At 36.0% G+C, this 19,892-nt stretch overlaps 1 protein-coding gene across 2 annotated transcripts in view; it reads left to right on the top strand.

The window, feature by feature from the left end:
• Window positions 1–19,892, top strand: part of USH2A (usherin) — a gene marked incomplete at both ends in the record, with an annotated part of 772,061 nt that overhangs the window by 44,135 nt on the left and 708,034 nt on the right. For both annotated transcript variants that reach the window (XM_082613798.1, XM_082613799.1), the window contains one exon: window positions 15,494–15,626. In XM_082613798.1, the coding sequence (XP_082469924.1) occupies window positions 15,494–15,626 (133 nt within the window). The remainder of the gene's footprint in view (window positions 1–15,493; window positions 15,627–19,892) is intronic.

Below are 19,892 nucleotides of genomic sequence, written 5' to 3' on the forward strand. Positions count from 1 at the left end.
TTGCTCCATAAGTTAAAAAAAAATCACACTATGACTTAAATTAGTGATTCTCTTTTTATTCCCTCACGTTTTGTCTCACGCTGAATTCTACAATATCCTTTGCTCTTCACAGATGTACTCACATTCAGCCTTTTCTGAATTCTGTTACAGCCCAGAAGATAACTGGAATTTCCTTAAAAATAATACACATTTTCTTCACTTTTCATATCAAGGAAAATAAATACACAAACATTGGCTTTCTCTTGCATTCCCTAGAACTCTTTTTTCTTTTGCATTTGGCAGTTTTGATGTTTTTTATTTTTCACGGTTCTGTCTCTGTATTCTGTCTGGTATCAGAAACAGAGTTGCTCCCTAGTAAATATGAGGTAGTGAGAATGACAATCATAAACATTTTCAGCTACTTGGAAGGAGATGTTATTTAAACTGTGTGTTCTGAATGACCTTCCCTTTAAATAGAATGAATTTCCTACTCCATTCCTGCCCAATATCTAACCTCTTGCATTTTCTTTTGGTTGTTTCTTAGTGACTTTCGTAATACCTATCAATTTAGTGTCTTCTGCAGATTTCATGCACAGACTAATTCCTCTTGTGGATCATCAATGACAACTTGAAGTAAAATTGGAATTCCCTTCTTAATTCCATAAATATGTAGTTTTAAGTGACAGGGCTTGAATTCAAATTCATATAAAATGTTATTTCAAGTAAGATTGAACTTTTATACCTATGTGGTTCCTCAGTGCCATTATATCTCAGTTTTATTTATTTTGTGTTTTGCTCCTTTGCAGGAGCCTGTGCTAAGCTCGTCCATTAAAATAGACAGTCCTTCTAAACTCTGGTTGGAGCGTAACTGGTGTAGCCCCTTGGGGGGGTAAATGTAATTTGTTTGATTGGATACTCAAGCTTTTCAATTGTTTTATTTCCTTAGAGAAACAGAACCTTTCTAGCTTTCAGGTCAATTGGTGTAATGGTTGGATCCAGATGGAGTGACACTTTCTCCCTCTTGTAAGTCTCTAGTTCCTCAGAGAAATCCTTGAGCAATCTGTTGACAACTTACTGTCATCTAGCTGGTCTAATGGTATAAATGACTTAGACACTGATTCCGAGGAGCATGAAAGCCTAACGGTAAAGTGAAATTTTGAGAAGTGTAATGCACTCTCAAGTGCATTAAGGATAAGGTACTTAGGCAGTTCCCCATGTTTATTTTCTTCCAGTGAGTTTTTTTAGGTCTTCGCTGTTTTTTCTCGGGAAAGAAATTTACCATTTTAACGTGCTCAGACACAGTAGCAGCTGATCACCAATGCTACTATTGGGAGGTAGAGAAAAGAATGCAATGATCAGGACACGTGTTGTAGGAATCTAGGAAAGTAGAAAGCAGATGAGATCAGGTTGGCAGAAGAAACCACAGCCCAAAATACACACGGGAGAGAAAACTGAGTCGTGAGAGAACTGAGTCGTGGGTGTCGTAAGCCTGGAGCTGACAGACTCCGTGGGCAGGAGGATGTGTGGGGACGACTGCCAGGGACAGGACTTGGCAGATAGCACCTGGAGTGACCGTCTGGATCAGCTTCTCCCACTTTTCCCCATCCGATGGCATCAGGCAGTGGAGACGGTTGACCTCAGTTTGGAGTGTAGACTGTGGGCTCTAGGCCCGAAGAAGTCAGGCTGATGCAACCCGGGTGAAAGGGGATCCTTGCACCGAGAAAATGAGTTGTGCTGCTTACCTGCTCTTGCCCTGTAGTTTTCAGATCTGATCTAGAGTGAACAGAAACATGTCCACAGGGAGATTCAACCTCCCCCTAAGAGGAGTTTCAGAGATGGAAACAGAAAGAATGGATGGGGAAAAATCGCAGAGAGTAGAAACAGTTACGTTAAAGTTGCGGAAAGAAATGCTTTCGAATTAGAAGGGTTTTGTGCTAGTGCTGGGACTAATGCGATGACCTGATTAGAGCTGATGTTATTTTGTGAGTGCACATGTGTGGGCGTGTGCGTGTGTATGCATGGATGAGGGATGGATGCAGAAAGGAAGAAAAACTAAATCATAAATATATTGAGAGAAAAGTTATACTTCATTAAAGTAGGATAACATGATAGAAAGTTATTAAGTGATTATTTAGGCTGGCTTGTGCATTAAAGGACTCTCTGAGGTGGCAGTATATGAGATCTGAGTGGCAATAAAGACTTAGCTAACCCTACATCCCTTCATCCTGACGACCTGTATTAGAAAAAAGTCTCAGAAGTGCTAAAATCTCAACCTAAATTGAGTATTTAAACATTATAATTCAAAGGTGAATTTGTGGAAGGTAGAGGTAAACGACTACCTAATTATACTTAATGGAAAGTTACAGTAATTTACAAACGTCCATTGTTTACAAGTATTAGGAGATAACAAAACACTAGTGAAGTATCCTGAACAGTAAATATGGTGTGGGAGACAGTGGAATTATGCTGATTTTTATATTATTTATTGTAAACTTAGCAATTCTCCCCCTAACCTTTCAATTGTTTTACCCTTTAATAGTCACCTTCATTCTTGATTTGCTCTTTCTAAAAATATATTGGAAGCAGTTGTAAACTCATTGTTACTCTCTTTAACAAGTTAAATCAACACACAAATATTTCTCCTACCTGTTATATTTACCCTGGGTCTCACGATCCCGGGGCCTGTCAGCCTTTGGAGAAGGTTAATCCAGGCTTTGCAGAAAGAGATGAACTGTTCCAAATACACCACCAAATTTAGAGGTTTTTTTTTTTTTTTTTTTTTGACAGCTGCTGCTTACCTGGGGGAAAATGGTTTGGAAAGAAATATGTAAGAATTGGACTGTATAAATGTGAATTATAAAAAGACAAAATGAATATTATTTTCAAGTGCTCCACTTGAATCTGGTAATCCAATTGCTAATATGAAATTCTTCAGATGATAATAAAAGCGTTCATTTATTTTGCCCAAATTGATGACACAATCTTAGTGTTTTTTCGTTGTGAAGGGGTAAAAGACAGGAACCTTTGCTGAATGTTCTACATTTGACCCATAAATAGCTACTTTTGTTTTTAAGACTGATATAATCCTTACCTTAAAAGAATGCCTATTTGCTGCCGTCATTTTTCTGTCTAAACCAAGTTAAATGTGTGTGCTTCTCCATTACTGATTGAAGAAAAAACTGCTTAGACAATTACTGTCTCACCAGCTTTAGGGCAGAGAGCACCCCCTTTAAACAAGGGTCACCATGAAGACCTTATTCTCAATTCTAGAGTGTCTTCAAAGATAAAGCAATTCACATCAGATTTCATGATATAGTTCTCTAAAGGAGGTTAAAGAGATTCACATTTTTCCTTTGGCCTAAAATGGCTCTTCTTCATTTAGTTTATGAGACACATTTTCAATAAATTTTGCTCAGTACTCCTAGAGCTGGAAAATAAAAACAAAAAAAATTAAAAGGACACACAATGATAGGATGATAGGTACTTGTAGAAAAGCATGCATTTCTTTTAGGAATGTAAAATTAATAATCCATTAATTATTTAATGGAATATTCCACCTTTGTTGATGATTTTAGTAGGAGTAACTCCTGCAGAGTGGAAGCAGGCATTTTACTTCTGTTTTATTTATACAGCAGGACTCCATTTCAACTTACAAATTACTGCTCAGGATCTTTAAGATATCAGTTGAATACTGGCATGGGGTTGAGTTTTTGGATTGTACACAGAAATGATTTCCTATATATTCATCTACATATTGAGGGCTTCATTGCTGACCCTCGGACTTTGGGTCAGGAGTGAGTTCACATCTTTGTCTTACTCCCTGAAAGTATAAACAGGAATCCAGCGTCCAACATTTTCAGGCATGATTTGACCTAGTTATATGCAACTTTATAATTTAAAGAGGTTTAAAAATCTGGAAAAGATTTGGGGGAAAAGTGAGGAAGATGACTTTAAATTCAACACATTGAAAAGAAAATAATTTAAAAAAAGGATTGATCAGTATACATGGAAGGCTTGGGATAACTTATAAGCCTCTTTCCATTTTCTTATTTCTTGTGTTTTCTGTATTCCTTCCCGCAACTCACTTATTCCCTATCTTCTACCACTTCTGCCTTTTGCTAATTTCTATTAATCTTTCAAGTTAGTTTAGTTAATCCTTCAGTCCTTAGTTTAGATGAAGCTTCATTCATTCAATGAAGATTTAATAAGTTCCTAATATTTGCTAGTTACCGTTCTGGGGAATGAGGGAACAATAGTGAACAAAACAGTAAAGGAAACAAAGGCAAACCTCTTCTTATGGAGTTTAGATTTTAGGCAGGAAAAGGAGACTAAATAAAACAGAAAAATAAATAAAATATGCAATATGTTTGATGTGGGTAAAGAGAATAGTCTGATAGGGAAGGGAGTTAGCAGGGATCAGGCTACAATTGTAGATAGGGTATTAGGAGGGGTTTTGCTAAAATGACAGTTAAGGAAACATCTGAAGAAGATGAGGGAATAAGCCATCAGGTGTCTGTAGAAGCAACGTCAAGGAGAAGAAATAGAAAATGCAAAGGCTTTGAGGAAAATAGGTGCCTGGGATGTTTGTGGAGTACACTGTAGCTAGATCAGAGAGCACAGGGGCATACTAATAAAAGATAAGCCAGAGGTAGCAAGGAGACAGATTGGGTAGAAATCTGTAGAACTTTTACTTAGTGTAAAAACCCATTGGTTTACATGTGGTAAATCAGTGAAGTTAGACCACACCTTCACACCATACACAAAAATAAACACAAAATGGCTTAAAGACTTAAATATAAGACACGATACCATAAAACTCCTAGAAAAGAACATAAGCAAAACATTCTCTGACGTAAATCGTACCAATATGTTTTCTTAGGTCAATCTCCCAAGGCAATAGAAATAAAAGCAAATGGGACCTAATCAAACTTACATTCTTTTGTACAGCAAAGGAAACCATAAACAAAATGAAAATACAACTTACAGACTGGGAGAAAATAATTGCAAATAATGCAACTGACAAGGGCTTAATTTCCAAAATATATAAACAGCTCATACAACTCAATAACAAAAAAAAACAGCCCAATTGAAAAATGGGCAGAAGACCTAAATAGACATTTCTCTAAAGAAGACATACAGATGGTCAAGAGGCACATGAAAAGATGCTCAACATTGCTAATTATTAGAGAAATGCAAATCAAAACTACAGTGTGGTACTACTTCACACTGGTCAGAATGGCCGCCATCAAAAAGTTTACAAATAATAAATGCTGGAGAGGGTGTGGAGAAAAAGAAACTGTCCTACACTGTTGGTGGGAATGTAAATTGGTGCAGCCACTATGGAAAGCAGTATGGAGGTTCCTTAAACTAAAAACAGTTGCCATATGATCCAGTGATCCCACTTTTGGGCACATATCCTGAGAAAACTCTAATTTTGAAAAGACACATGCACCCCAGTGTTCATAGCAGCACTATTTACAATAGCCAAGACGTGGAAGCAACCTAAATGTCCATTGACAGATGAATGGATAAAGAAGATGTGGCATATATACACAATGGAATACTACTCAGCCATAAAAAAGAATGAAATAATGCCATTTGCAGCGACATGGATGGACCTGGAGATTATCATACTAGGTGAAGGAAGTCAGAAAGAGAAAGATAAATACCATATGATATCACTTATACATGGAATCTAAAATATGATACAAATGAACTTATTTACAAAACAGAAACAGGCTCATAGACATAGAAAACAAATTTATGGTTACCAAAGGGGAAAGGGGGTGAGGGAGGGATAAATTTGGAGTTTTGGATTAGTGGATAGAAACTACTATATATAAAATAAAGAACAAGGTCCTACTGTGTAGCACAGGGAACCATATTCAATATCCTGTAATAAACCATAATGGGAAAAATATGAAAAAGATTATATATATATATAATATATATGTCTAACTGAATCACTTTGCTGTACACCAGAAACTAACACAACATTGTAAATCAACCATACTTCAATTGAAAAAAAAAAAAAAACATTTACAGTCTTTTGCAAAAGAGTGACATAATCGGCTTTTATCAAGAATCCTTGGGCTTCTGTCTTGAGAATATACTGAAGGGGAACACAGATTGAATCTGGGAGGCCAGTTAGGAGGCCATTGCAAAAATCTAGGGAAGAGTGGGCTTGGGCTAGTGTGGTAGCGAGAGAGGTGGTGAGCAGTGAGTGGATTCTGGTTATATTTTGAAAGGAGGGCCTCTGGATTTGCTGATGGAATGGGTGAGAGGCGTGAAGGACAGAGAGAAGTGGGGGAGGACCCTAAGGATTTTGGGCTGAGCAACTGGAGGAAGGGAGTTGCAATGTTCCAAGGTGGGGAAGGCTGTGGAAGACAGGTTTGGGGCATAAATGTTCTTGAATGATCTAATACTCTTCCAAGAAGAGTTGTTGAATAGAAAGATGGGTATACGGTCTAGATTAGAAGTATGAGTTAGAGATAATCATTTGGAAGTCATCAACCTAACGATGGTATATAAAGAATCGAGGCAAGGTGATGTTATCAAGGGAGTACTTACTTATAAGCAGAAAGGAGAAGAGATCGAACGACTGAATCCTAGGGCACTTCAGCATTTACAGGTCCAAGAGGATCCATTGAAAGAGACTGAGAGAAGCAGCCTGAGGGGTAAGGGGAATATTATGAGAGTCTGATGTACAGGCAGTCAAATGACAGAGGTATTTCAAGGAGGGGGGAATGATCAGCTCTGTCAATGCCACTGATGGTTCAAGAAAGTTGGAAACTAGGAATTTACTGTTTGCTTTTAGCTTCATGGAACTCATTGGTGACCGTGATAGGGGAGTTGTGATGATGCAGCTGGCATCAAAATGTTGACGTGTTCGAGCTTGAGTGGCTGGAGGAATGCTTTCATGGAGAGAGTAGCCTGGCACAGGTGTCAGGACCTAAGTGTGATGAAGAGGTCTCTTTCAGGCTGTGTATCTGGCCATGGCAACTGGATTTTGGTTATGTATAAGAGAATTAATCAAATAAGTATGTTATTGAAGATAATGGGAGCCAGGTTTCTCCCTTTCAGAGAAGGGAGTTACAAGTATGAAAAGAGAAATTAGAATGAAACTTAGAGTATTGGATCAGAATTGAAATTATCAGTGTAGTCCCATTTCATGTATGTATGTGTGTGCATAAATATATATATATATACACACACACATAGATAGACATAGAAATACTATATAAGTCAATGTGTAGGTGTCTATATCGATCTAATCTATCTTTCTATCTTCATATTCTCTACCTCTGTCCACTAAGAGGGAGTGGGAGGGCGTGGGAGTAATAGGATGAGTATACGGCACTGAATCTTTGTTTCTAAACCATTTGTCACTTAAGGAACCAGAATTCCTTGGAGAAATGGTTGATTTCAGGGTCAGGCCAGGGAAGTATGGGTCACTCATTGTCTAAACATGGAACAACTTGAGCACTGAAATACATATTGAGTGCATTTATTATATTCCACTGAATAACATAAGGATTCATGAGTCCATACAGATACAGTTAAGTAAATGCAGGCAATGAAAGCTTAATAAAGAACAGGATATCTGCCCAAAGTATCTGCTCACAAAATGTTTATTAATTGCAAAGAGAAATTTTGTTTTTTTACATAAAGAAACCTGGCAGATACCATCTTAATCCAAAAGATTAAAGTTAACATCATCAATAATGGAACAATTAGAAATTATGTAACACATAAGATGTAATAAGATGATCTCTGAATCACCTGGATCTAGTCAGGAGGAAACAGACAAATTCAGATTGAGAGGCAGTCTACAAAATAGCTAGACTGTAGTCTTCAACAGTGTTAAGATCATGATAGTCAAGGAAAGATTGAAGAACTGTTCTACATCAAAGGAGACCTGAGAGCTGTGACAACTAAATTGGACATGTGACCCTGGACTGGGTTTGTAATCTACAAAGGACATTTTGGGAACTATTGGCAAAACTTGAATGGTGTCTGAGGATAAGGTGATAAGGATGTATCAGTGTTAATTTCCTGATTTTGATGGTTGTATTATGACTATTTGGGAGAATATCTTTTTTTTTGGTACCAAATGCATTACTGTATTTGGGGATAATGGGTAAATCAGTCAGCAACTTAATCTCAAATGTTTCAGAAAAAACTTCTTGTACTGTTCCTGCAACTTTCCTGTAATATTGAGTTTTTTTTTAAGTAATAAAAACCAGAAACTACTAATTGAGACTAGGAAATAGGAAAAGAGAAACTGGGCAACGCAAGTATAGGCAGCTCATAGGAATGCCACTACAGTGGGAAGGAGAGAAATGGGGAAGTATTTAGAGAAGACTTCTAAGATTATTTTTCTCTTTCTCATCTTTGTCCCTAAGCACTTTATTCATGTTTATTTTATTACATTTTCCTACCTGGCATTGAAATTTTTTTTTTTTTTTTTTTTTTTTTTTTTTTTTTTTTGCGGTACACGGGCCTCTCACTGTTGTGGCCTCTCCCATTGTGGAGCACGGGCTCCGGACGCGCAGGCTCAGCTGTCATGGCTCACGGGCCCAGCCGCTCCGTGGCATGTGGGATCTTCCCGGACCGGGGCACGAACCCGTGTCCCCTGCATTGGCAGGCGGACTCTCAACCACTGTGCCACCAGGGAAGCCCGGCTGAAAATATTTTTATATGCCAGTTTCCATTACAGAATACAAACTCCTTGAAGAAAAGGTCTGTGTTTTATATATGCTTTATATGTAACATAACACTTAGCATATTATAATGTGCTCATTGAATATTCAAACAACTGAAACATTTTCAAAAAACCTATGGTTTTAAATGAAGGGTATGATGTACAATTTTCTTCCTAAACATGGAAGACAAAATAAGAAGTTGACTTTTTAAGGAGGGGAATTTGTAGGCATAACAAATAAACAACTTCCAGATTTGGGGATATAAAATGCTGAAAAGGTTACTAAGGTGTTTTACAACTAATTCTAATAATCTTTTCAAAGTCATCTGTTCCATATGGATTACATAGAAAAAAGAACTAATGATACATTGAGATAATTAAGAGTGTAGAAAATTGTGATCATCTCTGTACCAAATGTGAAATTGTGCATGAAATGTTCCTAGACAGTATCTACAGAAAATGGGCTGGCTCTATTCCCATTCCCTAGGAAATCAATAGTAAATCAAACCATTGGCAGATTTTTCTATTTTATATATATGTGTGTGTGTGTGTGTGTGTGTGTGTGTCTTTGTAAATTACTTTTTTTTTGGCATGAAGAGAGTAATTTAATAGTTTCGGACAAAGTGGCCATGAGAGTTTTACATCTACTCAAGATAGGACAAAGAAAACTACTTAGATTCCTATGTTAAATTTCTAGAGATTAATTAAGTTGGAGGCTTGTTCTTAGGAGGTTACAGTATATGGAGAGAGAACTGTAATGGATGTCAAGGGTGAGTAGTAAATCCAAAGCATCATACTTAGGGTGAAAATGTAGTACACTTAGGCATGGATCACTTCCAGGGCCTGGCTTGTCTGAGTTACTCAGAGAGGAAAAAACAAAAGTCTGTTTGTAGGGGACAGGGGTCTGGTGGGGAGCGGGTGGGGGGATGAACAGGGCAGGGAGGAAGGGAGAAGGGCCCAGGGAGAGGAGTGTTGAAATGAAATGTATGAGCTCATGGGAAGTGAAAAAAAGAAACAAAAACAAGCAAGAAACTCTTGAGGAATGTAGCTGTGTCTGAAGTCATTTCCCTGTAGCCATCTTTCATACAAAGAGAATGAGATATAAGATGTTATTGGTAAATCAGCCCAGTAGTGGGAATGCATGCACATTGCAAGTACTTGTGGGCAACTCATGTGGTTAATTTCTACCAAACCAACCTTCCAAGAACAATTACCTCAACTCTTTTTTTCATGTTGTTTGTATAAACATAGCATAGAAAATATTTAATAGAATGGCATATTTATTCATAATTATATGATTCTATAAAAACCCATGTTAGTAAATAAGGTTACTTTACAAAGGTGAAGAATCCCTGTACGATATATTTTATCTGTTAGAAAATGGTGCCTTTTCTTTATTGCTTACAGTTGCAGAATAGTGTAGACTGTGTTGGTGCTTTCGTTTTTGGAGTATATATTAGTCAGTCAATCAATTAGTATTTATTGAGCTTCTCCCCAGCATGTAGGACATGCTCATCAAATTTGCAAATGACACAAATCTTGGAGGATGTTAAATACATTGGATGACAGACATAGCATCCAAAAAGATTTTGACAGCCTGGAGCAATGGGCTGAATCTAACAAGATGAAATAGAATGTGGATAAATATAAATTCCTGTCCTTTGGTCCAGAAAACTAACTGCCTATGTATGGGATGGAGTAGATATGCTTTAACAGTGATGTAAGTTAAAAAAAAAAAAAAAAAAGACTTAGTGTCTTAGTGACTAGTCAGCTCAACTTAATTTATCAGTTTTAGTTGTATGATGTCATGAAATCTAGCATGCAGTTTTGGATTATATTAAGGTGATAATCTTATTTCAGTTTGGTGAGAGACCACATGTAGAGATTGTAGTATTTCTGGAGCCACATTTTAAGAAGAGAGAGACCCAGAACCATGTCATATTTAGAACACCACAGAAACTAAGCACATTTATCTGGAAGAAGGCTTAGGAGAAAAATGATATGTGTGGACTCTCGTGTGGAAAAGGGATTGGATTTTTTTCACGTAGTCTCAATAATTAGAGCTGGGGCCTACGAATTGAAGTTATAAGGAGATATCTTTCAATTCAATCATTTATAATAGTAAAAGCTGTTCAAAGATGAAAGAGTTCCCAAAGTCTGCAGAAGCAGAATACTGGAGTAGGTAAACCTCAGTGTCCTCATTTTGGGGGTAATAACACGGTAGAGGGGCAATCTGAGAACCCAGTGAGATACTATAAGTAAAGCACTCAGCGCACTGCCTGGCAAATGGCAAGTGATTATATAGCTCATTGGAGTTGTTACTCTTCTTATTATGGGAGGTGTTGATACAAAGCCTGAATCATCACTGTGTTGAGTTAAAGCCAAGAAACTCAATGGGTGGGTCTGATAAATTAGATGGTGGTTATTTCTAAATGCTCGCTGGGTGCAATCTCTGAAACCAGTTATTCTTCTATGTGGCTTTGAAGAGTGTAACCTTTTTAAAAAAAAATTCTCTGTGATTCCATTTCATTACTTGCAGATAATGCCAAACCTGCCTTGGGTTGTTGTAAGGATAAAAAAATGAATATATATATAATTTAGAACAATGCTTGACATGCTAGTTTTTCAATAAATGAGAGCACTTTTATAATGCTGAAGTAGTCAACAAAGGATCGTTGTAGGATACAGGACTTGAGATATATGTTTTGAAAAATATTAAAAACTTAGGTAAATGAAAAGCAGTAGCAAGGTTATTTCCATATGGAAATAGCTTGAATTAAAACATGGAGATGGAATTAAGCATTGTGGGATCATCAGACAGTGAAGAAACCTCACCAGTTAGGTGAGGTTGGCTACTGGTGACCAGTTAGAAATAAAAGTGGATAGAATGAGTGAGGGAAAACCTAAGAAGGCCTTTGGTTTGGGATGGTAAGCAGAGTGGCATTCCACATGCTTTCAGGTAGGGGATGAAACATACATGTGATATTTTAAAATAACCTTATGAAGTTTTCAGAATAAATTGCCTTCCTTATGCTTAAAAATTATAGATGGAATAGTTGAATCTTTTATGCAAATCCTTCTTTATCCTAGAAATAGAAATTCTATTTCAGGGCAATTTCTATTTCAGAAAGTCCAAAACACTTTTTCCTCCATAAAGTTTTCCCTTCAGATTCATATCACAGTGGTTTTCTTTTTTGTTTGAAATCCTTAGCATTCAAAATGTTTATTTGTATTTGTATCATCCATCATCATCTTCTGAGAGTGAATTTGAATTCACAATCTGTTGCCAGATCACTTTGTGTTAAATCTATGAAAAAGGTGTTTTTCAAAAAGCTTAAAATGATTTTGTTTTAAAATGAGACCCATCACATTAATGAAACTGATATTCTTGGGAGGCTTATAAGTTGGTTCTAGGAAGACAAGTCCCACAGAGAAGGTCCAAAAGTAGTTTATACACCACACATTCGTGGATTAAGGTGTAACTTCTCAAAGCAGCTCCATAAAAAAAGACAACACTGCATTAACTGCACGAAGATTCAGTACATAAGTAAAAGACAACCGTCATCAGTTGTAGTGACTCAGACACTATTTAGTAAGCTAAAATTACTCTGTTGTTTCATACCTACAAGCTCCTTGAGAAAAAGGACAGTGATTTTATTTTCTTGGTGTAACTCATAGGGCCACTGTGGGTGCTGGGTTAATGCCGTATTGAATTAAATTTAAATTCGGAGGATATTGGCGACAGGAAACCTATAAAACTATTTCTCCAATGAGGAAGTCAGCATAGGTACTCTGCCTTTTTGTTTCCCAACCTGAATCAGCAGTTTTTTGTTTTCCTTTTTCTTTGCTGTTGTTCCTGGTGGTGGTGGCCTACAGGAGTAGCCTAGCAACAGACGTTTGGCGTTTCAGTGGAACGGGTGATTGTTGACAGTTACAAGGTGAACTTGGTTGTATGTTTTCCCTTGGTAGCTTCTCAGCCATTGTGTGACCTTCTGGAATTCTGAATTATGCTCCTCTCTAATCAGGCATGAGAATGGTTAGGAATTCTGTATTTTTAAGTCTACTACACCCTTGTGCTCAAAGGAATGAGTACAGCCTATCCCAGGGACACCACATTTGACTCCCCCAAACAATGGCTAAAATAAAATTTGAAACCCTGAGAGAATGAAGGCTGGAGAATGACTTGCGCCCTTGTATCTTCATTCCAAAATGTTTTTGGACGTCTTATGAAGGCGGTTAAGGCTTTTTCTACAGCTGCTATTGGTTTTGCCAATTCATTCCTTCAAGCCACACCAATAAACCTGTACAAACTCCTCTAATCCTCAGAGAGGTGGAGAAAAAGATAGGTGGGAAGTGCACTGTAGGAGAAGGCTTTCTTTTCACAGGTGAGAAATTCCATCGTGTGTATTCCTATTCTCCTAAATAACTGGCAAGAGGATCATCAGGGTGAGCTATTGCAAAGAGCCACCATCATGGTTACAGCTTCAGTGTGTTGGGGCCCCAGACCTGAATTGCAAAGTAGCCTAGAGGATCCTGGAATATAAAACATGGTACAGAACACCAGAGAGGATTTAATCTTATTTATTAAAAGGTGGCTGCAGGGGGGTGGCAAAAACAGGCGACAGTGACTTGGGATCATCATTAATCATGTTTTAAGTACCAGCAAAGTGAAAACACTCTTCTGAAATTCACTGCAGTGACACTGAATCCTTCTACTAAGCAAATATGTGATGAGTTGATAAAAAGAAAAAAGAAAGGAAGGTCCTGAACTCTTGACTACAGATATAATACAGTGAATACAGACAATCAAAAGCATGCTTTCTATGTGACTCAAAATAAAGGTGCACTTAAACTTGTAAAAGACAACATTTTTATTTGAATGATATGACAGAACTGTCACAGGAGTGTTACCTGCTATAAAGAAAGCCAAAGAATGATTACCTTTATTAGACCAGTGACACTGAGCTTTAGCCATACATTTCTAACTTCTGTCCTTCTACAGAGACAATTTTCTTTTCTTAAATAAACTGTCATGCTGGTGTTAATATATTGTTGCCTCTCTCATACTCTGAGAATACTGCTGATATAAAACATGTATATGTTAGATTGGTAATAGTATCTTTAGTGTAGCTGACGAGAACAAATGTGTTTCCCTCATGGCTGTGCTAATGTGATAAAGGAAAATTGGCTGTTCATCAGCTTTTGGCTGGGTAAAGACAGTAGAGATGGAGCCACATTCTTTTTTATGCATTAATACCATCGAGAACTTTGCACGAGTTATATTTCATGTGCCTGCATGTTGTGCAAAGATGTTGTAAAACATGAGATAATGCTACAAATAACAAAGTAGAAAAGCCTGTATCTTTTATAATGATAACAGTCAAACACCAAATGACAGTAACAGGCTGTAAAAAATGAGATGCAAAAAAAAAAAAAAAAAAGCCACAGTGGTGGTGTATATCCAGGTCCATGAGGAGCTAGTGTGTGATTTTAGGTCTTTATGTTAAAGCTTTGTTGTATAATTAAGTAAAATGCGACACAGGGTCAGTGAGTTTAGGAAAGAACATGAAAGCAGGTTTTAAATGAAAGCAGTTTGGGTAGCGTGGATAAAAGCCATATTGAATAAGTTTTTGAAGAATTGATTTTGCCAAGAAATTATGATGTTAATTTCTAGGTGTGTGTGTGTGTGTGCGTGCTTATTATTATTTTTTTTTTTTGAGAAGCAGTTTGAAAGGAGTTCAATCATATGATTTAAATATATCAGAGGATGGTTATTTTTGTCAATTTTTGTAAGGCTATTTTAATAGAATTTCATTTTGAATGCTATGATTTGATATTTTTAAATTAAAATGTTAGCATCTGACCTTCAACTACAAGGCATTAAATTTCTCAATGAAGTAATCTGCATAAGAGTTTGATTGAATTGACTATTCAGGGATCAACACAGACAAAAATTTCATAACTTTTTATGGTGTAATCCAGGGGTGGTCAGACTACAGCTCACGGGACAAATCTGGCTGGCTACCTGTTTTTATAAAAGTTTTGCTGGAACACATCCATGCTCATTCACATACATGTTGTCTCTGGCTGCTTTCCTGTTACAGCAGAGTTGAGCAGTTGTGACCTGGACCATTTGGACCACAAAACCAAATCACTTGGCAAACAAATAAAAAATGTTTATTCTCTGGCTGTTTACCGAAAAAGTTTGTTTACCCCTGATGTAGAGAGTTGTTAGGTTGCCCGATTAATTAGCCTAGAACATGATTGGCAGTTTTTTATGTTATTCTATATTAGAGAAGTATAGATGAAAATTACCGACTAGATACCAACACCTAAGAAAGTAAATGTTTACAAGGAGCCTTTTGTACTAGCAACCTAAACTGAATTATATCCATATGTAATGCATTTTTGGTATATCTGGTTTTGAATATTTTTGCCTTTTGTGTTCATTTCTGTTTGTTTCCAAATATGACTGTAACAAATTTAACTAGTAGCTAAAGAAACAACATGTCTCCAAAAAGACTTACAAAGGCATGGCAGTCAGAGCTGTTAAATATATGGGACAAACAGTTATGCATACCTGTGAATACCCTGGTAGATATGACCCCAGCACAAAACTATAACATATAGGTTTATATCTAGATGTACAAACACAGGACATATCATTAAGCCATTAAAATAAAATTCCAGTCCTTCCAGCTGAAGGAAGTGGAGAAGTAGGAAATTAACTTGAGAAAGCCTGCTGAAGTGTAGTTATTATAAAATAAAAGGTTATGCAATCAAAATAATAACGGTGATAATTTCTTACAGGTATATCAGACAAAAATCAGTTTCTTCGTCAATGGTTTGGAAGAGGATAATACAGCTTTTGATGCAAGAACTCTAAGTGGTTCAATTACAGATTTTGCCTCTGGTACTATGCAAATAGGACAGAGCTTAAATGGTAAGAGTCTGACTTCAGAAAATTATTTATTTTATCCAATTACACTGTTTCTTAAAAATTGTGTCAAAAATAATATTTTAAAATACCCAGGTGTATTTGTTTCCTAGGGCTGCTGTAACATTAGCACCAACTGGGTGGCAGCTTAATTAAGCAGATTTCATCCTCTGGTGGTTCTGGAGGGTAGAAGTCTGAAATCAAGGATTCAACATTGGTTTCTTCTGGAGGTTCTGAGGGAGAATTCATTCCATGCCTCTCTCTTTCTGGTGGCTTCTGGCGATACTTAGTGTTCCTTGACTTGTAGCTGTATAACTTCAATCTTTGCCTCCATCTTCACCTGGCCTTTTCCCCTTCTCTTTTCAGGACACTTGTGAACAGATTTAGGACCCACCCTAATCCAGTACTGTCTTGTCTCAAGATCCTTAATTACATCAGCAAAGACCCTTTTTCCAAATAAACTCACAGTTGCAGGTTGCAGGTAGTCTTATCTTTTGGAGGCCATTATTCAACCCACTATATCAGGGAATCTTTAAAATTAGAATGTCTCTATCATTTATTTTTAAAGTAAGAACACTATGTAATAAAGTATATCTTTTTTAAAATTTATTTTTTATTGAAGTAAAGTTGGATTACAATGTTGTGTTAATTTCTACTGTATAGCAAAGTGACTCAGTTACACACATATATATACATTCTTTTTTTATATATTCTTTTCCATTATGGTTTATCACAGGATATTGAATATAGTTCCCTGTGCTCTACAGTAGGACCTTGTTGTTTATCCATTCTATATATATCAGTTTGCATCTGCTAACCCCAAACTCCAACTCCTACCCTCTCCCACTCCCCTCCCCCTTGGCAACCACCAGTCTATTCTCTATGTCCATGGTTTTGCTTCCATTTCATAGATAGGTTCATTTGTGTCATATTTTAGATTCCACATATAAGTGACATATGGTATTTGTCTTTCTCTTTCTGACTTACTTCACTTAGTATGATAATCTCTAGTTGCATCCATGTTGCTGCAAATGGCATTATTTTGTTCTTTTTTATGGCTGAGTAGTATTCCATTGTATATATGTACCACATCTTTATCCATTCATCTGTTTATGGACATCTAGGCTATTTCCATGTCTTGGCTGTTGTGAATAGTGCTGATATGAACATAAAGGTGGATGTATCTTTTTGAATTATAGTTTTGTCTGGATATATGCCCATGGGCAGGATTGTTGGATCATATGGTAATTCTATTTTTAGTTTTCTGAGGAACCTCCATACTGTTTTCCACAGTGGCTGCACCAACTTCCATTCCCACCAACAGTGTAGGAGGGTTCCCTTTTCTCCACACTCTCTTCAGCATTTGTTATTTGTAAACTTTAATGGTGGTCATTCTGACTAGTGTGAGGTGGGACCTCATTGTGGTTTTGATTTGCTTTTCTCTAATAATTAGCAATGTTGAGCATCTTTTCGTGTGCCTCCTGGCCATCTGTATTTCTTCTTAAACTATATTTTCTTTCTCTTTTTTTTCAGGTTTGTATTTTATTGTATGGCTATTGTTAAAGTAGGACTTGGAGTATTAGACAGAAACTGGAAAATAATAGTCAACATGGAATAAACTGGATTAATGGTGTTCATATCTTCCCACCCTAAAAATGGGCCATGTAGATTAAGAAGATAATATGCATCACATCCTGAAAAGAGCAGAAGTTGTATTTAGACTTCTCTTGAAATAGCTTATCACAGTGGTCTATAAAATTGTCTACATTTTAAAATGGGAATGTGAATTATTTTATATTATTAAGAAATGCTCATTATAAGAAAATCCAAACAACACAGAACTCTATAAAATAGGAAGCATTTTCTTTTTTTGACCTTCATAGAGAGATATAGTTAACTTTGTTATACCCTTCCATCATTTTTGTACATATAGCTAGAGATATGGTTATAAATATAATAATTTTCCAAAAATGAAATTATCATACATATGCTTTCTCTGAGCCCTCTAAAAATAAATACTTCCCCTCCAAATGTTTTGAGAAACATGTCAGTATGCCGTCTCATTTAAAATGGCTGCACTGTGCACAACTGTATAGCTGTAACCAAAACTTTTTAAACAAGATTGTATTGATGAACATTTAGGTTATTTCTACTATTTCAATATTATTAGCAGTTATTTGATAGAAAACACTAAATATATATATCTATATATTATATCTGTGTCTGTATCTATCATGCCTATACACATATACATATATATGTATTTGAACAATTGCCTGTGCAGTTCCCTAAGACCTTTTACTTCGGCGTCAATTTCCCTGATTTGAAATCACGTCTCTCTACTTACTAGCCATGTGACCTGGAATAACTTTTTAATGTCTCTAAACTGTAGTTACATCCAATTTAAAATCATGATGATGATGATGATATTACAGTCCCATTGTAAGGATCAAATGAGGCTATGTCATAAAAAGCACTACTATTTTTCCAGCATCTGGTACCTAGTAGTTGCTCCATATTTGTGGAATGAATGAATACTGTACCTTGTATATACTAAATCATATTGATATGTAATACTATTATTAATATTATAATTATTTCCCTAACATGAATCAACAGACGTTAAATAGGTCAAAATATATGGTCATTTTAAAATTTTAATACATATGAGATTGATTACCTTAAAGCATAATAACAGATAATCTCCAGAAAGGTTGTGAAAATTTACAACCTGATTTAAAAATATAGGTAAGTATTTGCCTCCTTAAACAGTAACTGACCTAACAAATTATCCTTGGTTTTTTTCACTTTTGTCATTCCTCTCATTGAAAAATGTTTTTGTACACTGCCTTAGAATTATTTGGCCATTAGTGAGGTTGACTGGCTTTCCACATACGTCCTGATAATTTGCATTTCATTTGTTAATTCTGTATTTATAGTCTGGAATTTCTTATTTGTAAAAGCTCATTAATGCTAAGAATATTATGTTACACAGGTTTTCGTTAGTTTTTAGATAGTCTGATAACTTTGCATTATAGAAATTAAAAAATATTTTAAGTTTTTAATAAAGGCAAAACATGCATGTAACATAATGCATAAGTATTAAGGGGTACAGCTTTATAAAATTTTAATTCTATGTAATTCTCATCCAGAATGAGATCATCAAACATTTCTTGTATTAAAGACTCCTAGTGAATACCGACTCTAAAGGGAAACAAGAATAGCGTTAGTAAGGACCTCTATTGGCATAGATTAGTGTTGCTTATTCTTGAATTCTCATGTAAATTAAATCATGAAGTAGGTACTCTTTTGTGTCTAATTCCTTTTCTAAGCACTATACCTGTAAGATTTATCTATATTGTATGTTGCTATTTCTTTAAGCTTTAGGAAATACTTCTTTACTTTTTCAAAGTGGGTATTCTAACCAACGATATTTGAGAATTTTGGCGATCCGTGTCCTACCAACCCTGAGTATTGTCATATGTTATTGTTGTTTGCCATTCTGGTGGCTGTATGTTACATTTCCTGATGATTTATGATGTTGAGAGGACATTTTCATGTGCTTCTTGGCCATGGCTATGCTCTTTTGTGAAATACCTATTTAAGTTTTTGCCTAATTTTAGTTGGATAGTTAGTCTTTTTATTACTTACAGGAGCTCTTCAGTATTTTGAATATGAGTTCTTTGACAGATACATGGACTTCAAATATCACCTTCTGGGTTATAGCGTATACTATCCTTTTCCTTTGATCAACAGATATTCTTAATTTTAGTGAAGTCCAGTTTACTAACTTTTCTTTCAAACTTAATACTTTTCATGTCCTGTTTAGAATATCTTTGCAAATCCTGAAAGAATAAAGTGTAGGAGAACACCATAAAGACCATAAAGATGTTCCCTTACACTTTATTTTAAAAGTGCTATCATTTTACCTCTCAAATTTAGATTTATGTTCTTTCTGGGGTTGATATTTGGGTATGGTATGAAGTAGGAGTCAAGATCCATTTTTTTTTTCCCACCTGAATATCTAATTGACCCAGAAACATTTTCATCACTTCTCTACTACTTTGCAGTGGTAACTTTGTCAAAAATTATATATCTGTTATGTGAAGATGGGTTTGTTCCTGAGCTCACCGTTTTGTTTCAATGATATATTTGCCCATACTTATCATTAAAGCATTTAGTTTTCATTATTGTAGCTTCATAAAAGTCTTAATATCTAGAAGTAGTTAATTTCTCCAACTTTTTTTTCTTTCAAGTTTGTCTTGGCTATTA

The sequence above is a fragment of the Mesoplodon mirus genome (assembly GCF_964341445.2).
Source record: "Mesoplodon mirus genome assembly, chromosome: 3".
NCBI classification, from domain to species: Eukaryota; Metazoa; Chordata; class Mammalia; order Artiodactyla; family Ziphiidae; genus Mesoplodon; species Mesoplodon mirus.